This window comes from Hydra vulgaris, chromosome 03 (genome assembly GCF_038396675.1).
Source record: "Hydra vulgaris chromosome 03, alternate assembly HydraT2T_AEP".
In the NCBI taxonomy this organism is placed as follows: domain Eukaryota; kingdom Metazoa; phylum Cnidaria; class Hydrozoa; order Anthoathecata; family Hydridae; genus Hydra; species Hydra vulgaris.
In genome coordinates, this window is record NC_088922.1 from 37640038 (window position 1) to 37653319 (window position 13282).

Genomic DNA, 13282 nt, shown 5'->3' on the forward strand with positions numbered 1-13282 from the left:
AAATAAAGATTTTTTGTTGCTCTTTTTTTTAAAATATCCAAATTAATTTAGTGTTGATTCTGCATAATGATTCCAAAAATTCATTTCCCTACTGATTTTTTAAAATGCCTGTGCAACAACCTTTCATTAATAAAGAAATATCTGCTTCTGCAATGTTTTTTTAATATAATTAAAAAATACAGAGACATAATTTTCATAAAATATTTTATTTTTTCAGATTCAATCAATTATCGAAAAGCTGAACACACTAAAAGTAGCTCCTAAAGAGTTTAATGTTCAGCCATATTATTGGGGCATCTAGGAAGAACTACGAGATGTATTGGAGATGGCTCACAATCTCACTATTCACCTTCAGCGGGAGAATATCACTGCAGGTGAGTTTCTCTTTAACTCAATAAGGTGTGAACTCGATGGCAAAGACCATGAGTTTGCAAAAGTTATTCAGAAGTGAATGATGAATCGGAAAATTACCCTATGAGAAAATTCACTTATTCTCTCAGTGGTTTACATAGATATTTGACATGGTTGCATGCTGACAAGTGAAGACAAGGTTTTTTTATTATTATAATTTATTATAGTTATAATATTATTTAATATAATTAAATAATATTATAACTATATTTATATAATATATACTTTATTTATATAAGTGTTATAATTTAAGTAATAATGCAATATAATATTAATGACGTCACTTCCCATCTTCTGAATATTACAGTTATTAGTAACGCTATTTATATATAATTTATTATACATACGGTTATTAGTTACGCTATTTATATACAATAGATGTTTGTAGTTCTTGTATAGCCTTTTTCTTATATTTGATAAAAGCCAAAATATTCATGAAAGACTTTTTAATTATGGTTTACAACAATACTATTATTATGGTTTTACTATTTTATTATGGTTTACAACAATAAGTATACATTATATAAATGTATTCTATAGAAATGAATATGAATATTACATATATTCAAAATTACACATTTCTTTAGACGACTGCAGCTGACTGCCTTTGGAAGATAAAATACAAACTAATTCAACTGGAAAATAAAAATAAAAATGTCCATTTGGAAAAAAGAGCAAAGTAATATCAACCAACTCTTCTACTGTTTGTGTGTTTGATTCAGATTCTAAAAATGAGGCGCATGTTTTGCCAGGAAAAAAAAGGGAAACCTAACTGTGCCAAAACAAGATAGAAGGGAATTTTTCAGAAGAAATGTGTAGAACCAACTTTGTACAATTGAAACAGAACTTCGAGCTGCTTTAAAAGTATTTCCCGAAATCAGGTCAATTTTTAAGAATAACTCCTCCAACCTAAATGATTTTTTAACCTATTTTTTTAAGCTAACCCATTCAATGCGACTTTCCCAGAAATTAAAAGGGATGTCTTAAAATTATAACGCACATGACTGTGGACCATCATAATCGCTTTACATCTGATTTAGTTGATGATATGCTTTTTTTGCGCATGAATGAATTTTTTGTTTGAATGCTATATCATATATATTTTTATTTATATATATCTAGTTTATTTTTTCATGTTTTTTTTTTTATGTTTGATGCTATATATAATATATAATATTGAGAGAAATAACATGTTTAAGTTATTTCAAGTTTTAGAACAATTTAAATGATTTAATGATTAAACTGAATTAAAAAAATAAAATAAAAAAGCTTTTTTAACATTGTATGCAAATCTGCTAGTGTAAGTATATAAGTGAAAAAGTTAACAAATCCGTTTATCTAAATTATATTAGCAATATTAGTAAATACCTTTAACCGAAAAAAAAAAGTTATTTTTTCAGCAAAGCAATGAAACCAATTATAAATAGTAATTATTTACAGTATAATAGAAACTTTAAATAGTCTATTTTAGCATTTTAGGGACTTTTTCATCTGTAAAAATTTTGGTTAGGACAAAAAAAAAAATTTCAGAGTCCGAGTCCAAGGAGTCCCTCTTTTTGACCCCGGCACAAAAAATACAATAACCTCAGATCCATCTAACTTCTAAAGTTGAAATACCTCTCTTTTTTTAAGTTTTTTTAAGCGCTATACAACCATGTTGATCATATATAAATATGGAGACAAAAAAAAATCCTCTGAAATGGCTTTCATGAATATATCAAATAATTAATAAATAAAAAAAACAAATAAAATTAATAATCTTGAATATACTTTTTAAAAAATCCTGAATATTTGAAATCAATATCTTTATTCTTGATCCTATGCGTTCCTATCTATGACTTTTAATCAGGATAATCAAAAATTAACTTTTGATATTGGCTTGTATAAAATTATTTTACACTTATATTAATTTATTTTACTTTATAGTAACACGGTGTAGAAGTTTTGTAAAAACAGATAAGTATACCTTTTATATGCGAGTGTCGTGTTGGCATTGTTGGAGCTTTTGGCCATGCAGCATTAAGAAGTTTTGGATTAAAACTACTTCGACATTGCTTTTCTTTTTTTTCTAGATTTTTTCTATACGAAGTATCTGACTGATAAGTCATTACTGTATAATTATAAAAATCAAATTTTTACTATTGAACTTGTTACCATTACAAAGATTACGCCAGTTCTATATATTTTCATAAATTTTTTCTTTTTTTTTTCGTTTCAGTTTAAAAAAAATATTCGGACTAGTTTGAACGCAACAAAAAGCTAAGAATAACAACATTTTTCACAAAACAGGTTACCGTGCGACAAAACCATAAAAAACATCTAGCAATTCTTGACGATTTAAACGGAGTAAACTTAATTAAAATTAAGTACACTTAAGTAAAAAGTCATTAAGAAACTAATTATATAGTTTAAAAAACGCAACCTTATCGACTCGAAAGTTGTTGTTTCTTTGAACTAAGAATGTTTTTGTTTCTATTTGTTATTGCTTTACTATTTATTACTGCTTTATCTTATTTATATTATTGTTTTCTTTTATTTCTTAATCTTATTTATATTGTTTTATCTTATTTATATTGTTTTAATTGTTTTATTATTGTTGGCTCAGCTGAGTGTATGTAAATAAATTGGTTTAGCTATAGGCGCAATGGAGTATCTATTAATTGAGTGAGGATTTTGATTTTTGCAAGCATTAATTAAAAAACATTTATAAGTCTTTTGAAAAATTTTTTAACTTTTTCTAGTCTTCTTTTTAAATTTTTTAAATTTGGGCATAAAGTATGATTATTATGAGGATATTAAATGTGCGAAGTTTATTAATGTGTCATTTATAAACTGAACTGGCTACGAAACATCCAAATCTTAAAAGAGTTATTAGGATAGTTGTGTCAAATGATCAACCAATAATTTACTCTGCTTAACTATATTTCATTGAGATCGTCCAGTTCCGTTGAATATTTGTTCAAACCCAAACCACAGACTAAGATAAAGAACTGATTAATGTTAATCATGTTTTGGTGTCAGTTCTTGCATCAGTTTTCCGTCCTAATGAACAATTAAGGGAACATTTGTTTGAAACTCAGTTATAATATTCAGTTTCGATAAACACATATACTGAATTTCTCTCACAAGTCTTTGATCAATCAAGTGCCATTGTGATTTAAGCTGTGATAATGTGCCTATTTTTCCTTCTAGACTTTTTGGACTATGAGGTCTGTCTCACCAGAATGCTCCTCACATAAATTTTGATAAATACTAATGCTGTCGGACAAATTTAACTTAGTTATTTCATAAGATATGAAGGTTTCTTTTTGAGCAAGCTGTCACTGCTCAAATGTTTTGCAGATATGTCGAGTTCCATTTTTAACTTACGTTACACACATAAAAACTTTATCTTAAACTTTTTATGTGTGTAACGTAATTGAATATGCCAGCTTTTTTTCCCAAGTAAAATAATTTAAATAATGCAATTAAATTCTCGGTTAAAATATCGTTTTACAATGATCCTTTTTTATCATATTGCATTAGAAAGTGTCTTGTGTTGCGCCGATTAAATAATATACACATAGCGTATCAAGTTTGGATTGGATAAGTATCCGACCACCAGAGTAGAATAAATGGTAGTATCATTAACGAACAATGCCACCTTGGATGTGAGAGTATCTGGTAGATGATTAAATATAAACTAAAAAAAGTATAGGGCCAAAGATAGAATCTTGAGGAACCCCTGAAGATACAAGAAATGATTTTATACTACGATTGGTAAGGAAGGATTCAATAATCTTAAAAGTGTTTTTGATACACCGTAAGACGAAAGCTTATGGAAAAGATCAGCATGGCAAACTTTATCAAAGGCTATAGAAATGTCGAGAGCAATAGCCTTAACTTCTCTACATCTACCTAACGCACGCTAAAACCCATTGTTTGCGACCATTAACAAATCAGCAGTAGAACAAGAAGATCGAAATCCATATTGATAATCAGCAAGAAAGTTATTAGATTCAAAATGAGAGATTAAGTGATAATTAATCAAAGAATCAAAAGCCAGATTCTTTGATTAATTAAGCTCTCCAGAATTTTAAAAAAAAGGGACAACAGATGCCACTTTCCAGCAAGCTGGAAAACAAGACTCTGATAAGCACTTGTTAAATAGTTTTGAAAGTATTGACGACAGTTCCGGGTAACACTTCTGCAAGACTATAACAGGTATGTTGTCAAACCACAACCTGTCGAAGAGTCAAAGCAGAAAATCATTTTAGATACAGAAGCTGGAGTGATACGAGTGCCAAACAATGAATCAACCTGTTTGCCGGCTTATCAGGTAGGAAGTGATTTGTGAAATCAAGAGATGTGATTGATGAAAAGTTTTTAGCAAACAGTTCAGCTTTGTCTTTAGTTGCGGCAAAAAAATTTGAACCATGCATGTAAAGAGGAATAACAGATTTGCACCTATTGTAGACACTGTTAAAAATTCTCCAGAAGTCTCTGGCGTCTAATTTTTTAGATAAAATACGGATTTTGTGACCGGAGAATAGCTGGCTTTGACGTTAGACACAAACTTTTCACAGCGGTTTCTAGCAATAGTAAACAGTTGTCTGTTTTCTGGAGAATTGGTAGTTGTAAGAGATACAATAATAGGGAGATTCTGATAATTAAGAAGAATGAGTTAAGAGTTTTAGAAAGATCAAATCGTGATCAAAAGCTGAATGTGGAAGACTGAGCACTGACTAGAATAAGAAAGAAGGTATAAGTAAAGTAGAGAAGTTGAATGGTTCAGATTGTCTGGAAAGCGGATTGGAAAGTTGACTATTTGTGTTAGAGATTGACAAAGGTAAAAGTTTTGGGCCTTAACACCTACAGATTCACTAACATTTGAACCAAGCCATTAAGTGTGATAAGCACTAAAATCACCAACAACAACGGCTGAAGGATAAATAGAAAAGATTTAGTCACTAAAATCACAAGATGAGACAGCTAAACTCAAATTAGTCTTAAAAGGTGTAGGTCTTGTGAACTTTGCCAGATATAAGACTCAACAGAAGAAAAGTTACTTAAAAGACCACAAATGTTAGTGAATGATAGACCTAGAGAACTTGGTGATGGCGAAGGTTTTTTGTGTTTTATAGTTTTTGATGCTTTAGTCATTTTTTAAATTGGTTAAAGAACTTGATTCAAAACACAGATAGTACTCAGTACACTATCTGATCGTCCAAGCAACTTCCTCATTACTAATAATAAACCCTAAGCCGTAACAACCTGATTTGTTAACTGTAGCAACCGATGGGTTTTAGCGTGCATTAGATAGATGTAGAGAAGTTAAATGTGGCTTTGATAATGCAAACCAAAAATACAAACAGAGACACTATCCATGCGCAACATAGCATTGTTAGTTCTCTGATATTTTACAGCTGTTGATGAAATCTAATCTTTCCGAACTCTGAGAGCTACCTCAAAACAGAGACGCAAGCAAAACTCATGCAATGAGTCAAGATTCAGCATTCAACATCCTAAACTGGAAACGATATATTATAAATACGTTACAACTTCAAGAAAAAAGTGTTTAAAAGTAAAATGTTTAGAAAAAATAATTTAATTCAACTCTCAACATATAAACATTTTTTAAATAAATATAACCATTTAAAATTACAAAGACTTGCTCTGTACAAAAAGTGAATTGAAGTAAAAGTGATTGCTACATGCAACACTTTTAACACGTTTAAACATTAGTTTAAACTTTTTCCAGCGCATGATAAAAGGTAAAAAAAATTTAATTTACGCGACTTATCGAAGAACTTCAAGTCGATATTATGTCATTAATAAAAGAATCGTTCCAATTACGGAATTTAAATGAACAAAGAGAAATATTAAAACTTTGATGGACTTCTCGATGTTTTCCGAAATTCTTACAAGGATAAAGAAATCGTAACTATAGAAGTTTTTGATAAGATCTTTGAGATTTTCTTTCACAAAACAAGATTTATATTTTTAAGTTGTTATATTACAATTAATAATTGCAAACTTAAAAAAATAAATATATAATTAATCTGTAAGTTATGAAACGCATATGCTGTCGTAACAATAATGAATCGTACGATAAATATTCTTCTCAATTACATACAATTACTTCAATCATGAACAACTATGAGGATGATGCAGAATGTATTATATCTGGAGAATTTCAGTCATTTCCTTATAAAATATATGATTTAGAATTTCGTAACAACAAAACACGAAACAATATTTCAAAACATCTCACAAACTTTATTAAATCAAACGAGTTGGTTTTTGTCGATGTAGTCAATGGTGCTGGTCCTACCTACACCTATCAACATAAAACTCTTTTAAATTCCTCTTACATTGACCATATAGCATCTTTAAAAGATACAGAACTATGTTTTACAAATTGTCAAGTTATTCCCCCTTCACCGTTTAATAATAGTGATCACCTTCCGGTATCCACAAGTATCAACCTTAGAGGTAGCAGCTTATCTAACGAAATAAATAATACAATGGAAAAGTATGATTCAGTTCCAAAACATGCATGGAAGAATGAAAAGTTTTTTGATTTTTATAATCATAATCTATCTATATCATTTAGCAATTACACATTTATAGATGAAAAAATAGAAGCAGAAATTAAAATCACATGTTCCAAAATCAAAAATGCAGCTCTCTTGGCAGTTAAACAGTGTTTTGGACAACAAGTGACATGTAAGTATTCAAAACCTTGGTGGACACCAGAGCTTAAAAGATGTAAAGATAACCTATCCTTTTACTATAAGCAATGGCAAAAATCCGATTATAACAAGTCAGTAGAATGCGTAGTCTACAAAAGATATATCTATTCCCGAAAAAACTTCCGTAAAGCTGTTAAAGCAGCACATAACAAAAAAATCTACGAAAAAACTAAAAATATCGAATACCTACGCAATACTAATCCTCAAAAGTTTTGGGACAATATTCGCAAAATAAAAAACAAAAATAATACTCGACTCTTTACAATTAATAAATTGCAAAACAAAAATGAAATCGTTGAAGAATTTAGCCATCAGTTTCAAAAAATACTTAATACGCCGCAATGTACAAATAACGAATTTAATCCTCAACAAATTCCACATATAAGTAAAGAGCCTAATTCAAAATTTATTTCAACAGCTGATATTGAAAAATGTATTTTAAATCTTAAAAATAATAAATCCTACGATTGTTTTGGAATAAGTGCTGAACATCTTAAAAACTCTCGCAGTAACAATCTTCTAATGTTACTCGCTTCTTTTTATAACAGCATGTTAACAAATGGAAAGGTTCCCCAATGTTTATCAACAGCCACAACTATTCCATTAGTTAAGTCTTATAAAACATCACTGGAAAATCCAAATAACTACAGAGGAATCAGCATTCTACCTATTTTTACGAAACTTCTCGAATATCTTATTGTACACATATGTCGAGATATCACAGAGAGTCATTCACATCAATTTGGGTTTAAAAAAAATAGCTCTACCCTTCACGCAGAATTTCTTCTGAGTGAAACAATAAAACACTATAAACATAACAATTCACCTGTATATATATGCAGTTTAGATGCTAACAAAGCTTTTGATAGTTGTAACTGGGAAATACTATTTGAGAAACTATATTATCAAAAAAAAATCCCACTATCGGTAGTTCATACCATTTCATCGTTATATCGGGCAGGTACTGCTAATGTATCATATCTTGGATGCACATCAGAAGAGTTTAGGTTGCCTCAGGGAGTTCGACAAGGGTCCATACTTTCGCCTCATTTTTACAATATTTATACTGAAAATCTTTTAGAGAAAATTGTCTCAGAATCCAAAGTAGGAACTTCAATGATAAAATTTTGCAAAGTTCAACTATATCTGGTCTTCAAAATCTTAATAACATCGTCCAAAAGTATGTAATATCAAACTTTATCAAACTAAATGCAGAAAAAACTGAATTTTTAATATCTGGAGTAAGCTCGATCATCAATAACGTGATTTATGTTAACGACGCTCCTATTAAGTTTCAAAGCAATTTAAAACATCTTGGTTTCCTTTGGGATAATAAGAACAAAAATCTGACGGCAACATTCCAAAAAACGAATGTAAATGAAAGGATAACGCAATTTTTATCTGTTGCAAAAGCTCTTATAAGAAACGGAATTCGCTTCTGCCAGCCTGCTACGATTATTTATTTATTTAATTCCCTAGCTACTCCAACGCTATTATACGGACTAGAACTGGGTGGTTGCAACAATAAGTTTCTACAGAATATTGATAAAGTTGGACGATCTGTCTTAAAATCATTTTTTAATATTTCTAAGCATAGTAAAAATTACCTCCATTCTTTTTTCAAAGTAAACTCTGTATCGAACATTCTTATTCATAACAAATTAAACTTATTTATCAGGCTATTTAACGACCCCAAATGTTACTCCATTATAATGACTCAGTTGCCGTGTATAAATAACCAAAGTTTATTTGTGGGTGAGATATGGCAAATATGCAAGCAATTTGGTATTAATATGTTGCAATGTATGATCGAGGGCAATAAAATTAAAACTGCACGCCCTAAGTAAGTGTTAAATGCCAATGTCGCCGCAATTTTAAAACAATCTGTCCAATTATGGAATTTAAAGGAACAAAGACTTATATTTAGAACTTTGATGGAAGAAAACATTCCAAGAACAGTACAAGAACACACATAGCATTTTCTTTATTTGTTTTTTTTTTACCTATAATTTATGTAATTATTGGGTGTTTAATAGAATATATATATATATATATATATATATATATATATATATATATATATATATATATATATATATATATATATATATATATATATATATATGTATATATATATTGTTTTTGCATGGGTAACGTTAGCATTTGGGTAATTTGGGATAACGGTGGTAACCAACGTACCCGTCAACAGACCTAGTCCTAGATAATGTTAAATACTTATCATAATATTTTTATTATAATTTATGTACAGTGCAGAGTCACAAAACGTGAATGTGCAAATCCTCCTTACTTTGACTTAAGTCCTAATCCAATTTCACATTGAAAGCAAACTAATTCTAATAAAGTCTAGTATAGCAAAATAATGCATTTGATAACTTGTGTAAACAAGGAGTTAGCAATCTTTTAAGACAAAAGAGCAAAAGTTTATAATTTATAAAAGTCTTTCAGTTTTTAAAGAGCTACCGAAATCCATGGCCTACTATATAACACGGCCGGATTTGTTGCCTTGAACACAAAAAATGAGTGGGCCGAAAAAACACGAGTTTGAAGTTTACAATGAACCGATTTAACAATCTTAAATTAAACTTTTTTAATTCAAGTAATACTTTATTTTGCAATGCCAAAAAAGTGTTGTGTTGTTGGTTGTAGAAGTAATTATAAGCGAAAGATTGAAGAATGTTCCAGTAACAGCAACCACGTAACATACAAAACCGTGTTTAGTTTTCCTGATAGCAATCAGTTAGATCTTCGAAATTGTTGGATTAAGTTTGTCAACCGAGCTGATTGGAGCCCCACAGAAAACTCAGTTATATGTATCGATCATTTTGAAGATAAATATTTGAAAAGAGGTAAACGGTTAACATTGAATTATTGCGAAAATCCTATACCAACAATTATTACCAACCAAAACATCCTATCAAAGCCATCTTTAATTCAATCAACCTCAGCTTTACGTAAGCCCCCTGCAGTTCGTATATATTCTCATCCTTTTCTCGATGAAACATACGATTTTAGAAAACATGATACAGTTAAAAGCATTATAGATCTTAATGAAAGTTTTTGTCCAGCAGGATTTTCATTTAAACTAGTTGATAACCGTGTGTTATTTCTTCGAATTTATTTCGACGACTGGGATTTTACTCCTAACATTGAGAGTATTACTATTGATAAAGACTTACATGTAAAGCTACATATGAAAGGTATTCCAGTTCCATTGCCTAAATGGTTTAGAGAAGGCAGTGTTTGTAAATTGACCAGTGCCAGTATGCTTGTTAATTTTGTTTCTTATATGCATGAAGTTGCAAAGAACATATCAAATAGTGTATTATCAGATTTATATAAATTATCTCTTTATAAACCACAAGGACGTCCAATCTACACAAATGAAATCATTAGATTTTCTCCAATGCACAGATATACATCAAAACAGGCTTATACTTTGCTATTAGAAGAGTTTCCACTTCCTTCGTTGTCTTATTTAAAATCACTTTCAAAGGGTGGCATTGATCCATTATCAGGATTATTATTACTTTTGGAAAATGGTAGTATTAGTGCTGACTGTGTTGTTTTAATTGATGAGATGTATTTACAAAAAGGTGTCCAATATCATGGAGGAAGTTTAATTGGTGCTGATGATGATGGTAATTTCTATTCTGGTATAGTTGTGTTCATGGTGGTTAGCTTGAAAGAATCTATCCCCTTTGTAATTAAGGCCTGTCCAGAATTTCAAATTTCTGGTTCTATGATTAGTTCACATATAGAAGAAACGTTAGATACTTTATATAAAGCATCTTTTAATGTACGAGCTATAATAACTGACAATCATGCAACAAATGTTTCAGCATTTAAAATTCTACGTTTAAAGTTTGGTGAACAAGATAATGAAATATATTTTACTTTTATGGGACACCGGGTTTACAATTTATATGACAGTGTTTATTTACTGAAAAACATTAGAAATAATTTATTAAATTCAAAACGGTTTGTATTTCCACCTTTTGATTTTATTGAGTTTGATGATATTATTCATGTTGAAGCTGGAGAAATTTCTTGGAGTTTATTGCATAATGTTTATGAGAAAGATGAATTGTTACCTGCTAACTTAAAAAAAGCTTTCAAATTGTCTGCCCAAACTTTACATCCAGGAAACAACAAACAAAGTGTTCCTTTAGCTTTAAATATTTTTGATGAAACCACCTCTGCTGCAATCATCAGCTATTTTCCAAACGAAACTGCAGCTGCTGGATTTCTAAGGCTTATTAATATTTGGTGGACTATTTCTAATTCAAAGGTAATGTTTAATACAAACAATAGGATTGGTAATGCAGCTATTCCAGGTGACAAAAAGTCACAATTTTTTCGAGTTTTTGCAACATGGATTAATGAATGGAAAAACTTGCAGTTTCAAAGATGTAATAAGTATACTTTATCTGCTCAAACGGCTAATGCATTAATTACAACACTGAAGGGTACTGCAAGTCTGATTGAAGATTTATTTTCAGAAGGATATAAATATGTTTTAACTAGCAGGTTTCAAACTGATCCATTAAAAAGACATTTCAGTAAATATCGACAAATGAGCGGTGGAAGATTTTTAGTCAGTTTACGTGAAGTTCAAAGCTCTGAAAAGATATTATGCATGAAATCCTTAATTAAAGCCAATATCAATTGTTGGACGAGCAATCTTAAACTTGATACAAAAATTGACAAAAATGAACTTTTAATAAAATTGGAAAAATATAGCAATGAAATTCAAGAGAATGAGCTTTGTCATGACTCTTACGAAGTTGCAATCAATATATCTGGTTACATCACGAAAAAGATTGGGGATAAATATAACTGTTCTAACTGTCTGAAATCATTAAGTTTCAATAAAGTCTCAACAGAATATCTGGAAATTCTTTCACGTGGTGGTTTAACAAAACCTTCCAAAGAATTAGCTAACTATGTTTGTAATGGGTTTATAATTCTGGACACTGTAAAGAAAATGTTATTAAAGTATTCCCATGATATAAAAAATGCATCCTTGCTAGCGCTAGAAAAATATCAACCAAGTGATAGTGATTTTATGTGTATAGAACATAAGGAATGGGGAAGGCATTTGGTAAACACAATTATTACCAACATATATTTTAACAATGAGCAACAAATTAAAAATGGAAACATTAGAAAAAATGAAGTTGCTGCCTTTAAAGTTCGACAAACCAAAAAAGACAAATGAATAAACCCATAACAACATAGTATATGTATATTGTTTTTTTGAGAAACAAAAGAAACTTGACTTGATTAATCTTTTTGTAATATATGTAAATGCTTTCAGTAAATGTGTACATTTAAAAATTATGCTAGTTTTACTAACATTTTTGTTAATTTTAGTTGTTTGAACCAATAATTTTAAGACTAAGATTTTGTAGATTAAAATTGATGGCTAAAATAGATAGTTCATTCGGCTTAATGCAATCATGATTTATTATTAGCTAACTGTTTTAGTGTTTGAAGGTTAAGAATTTTGGTAATAGTAATAATTATAGCTAAGAGCAAATTATTTAAATATTATTAATGTCTTTATAGAATTACCTTCAGGTTTTGATTCAAAAGCTAAAAACCTAAAATCGGCCCACTAATTTTTTGCGTTCAAGGCAACAAATCCGGCCGTGTTATTATAGTAGGCCATGATTTATAGTAGGCAAAAAATGTATGCTAGTAAAAAATCTTATGTAAATAGTTTTTCATTTTCTAATTTTCTAATATATAGTCTTAAAGGAATACATGATTTTTGAATAATAGCAATGCCTAAAAAGTTGTGTTACCTAAATAAGGTTTATTTTAGTCAAGAGTTCCTTAAGTAAGATGGCCTGGTTAAGTGAAGGCTTCAAGTCATGTTCAAGAACAAGATCAATTTTTTCAAAACTAAATGGTTCTTTTTCAACTCTGCACGTGGTGTTGTTGTCTTTCAATTTATTTATTTTTACTGTAAACACTTTTAGTTTCAGTCTAAGTATAAATCTTAGTATTTATAATAAGTATTTATTATTGTTTAAATTTCAATGAATATATATTTTTTTAATATATATTAATTTTTTTAAACATTAATTTTCCTTTTTTTTTAATTGCGTTTG

The 13282-nt window shown here is 29.5% G+C and overlaps 1 protein-coding gene across 1 annotated transcript in view; it reads right to left on the reverse strand.

The window, feature by feature from the left end:
• Positions 1-2879, reverse strand: part of LOC100215801 (serine/threonine-protein kinase tousled-like 1) — a 31416-nt gene extending 28537 nt beyond the window's left edge. The window contains exon 1 of the mRNA XM_065793112.1: positions 2378-2879. Coding sequence (XP_065649184.1) covers positions 2378-2519 — 142 coding nt within the window. The 5' untranslated portion in view covers positions 2520-2879. The remainder of the gene's footprint in view (positions 1-2377) is intronic.
• Between the last annotated feature and the right edge of the window lie 10403 nt (positions 2880-13282).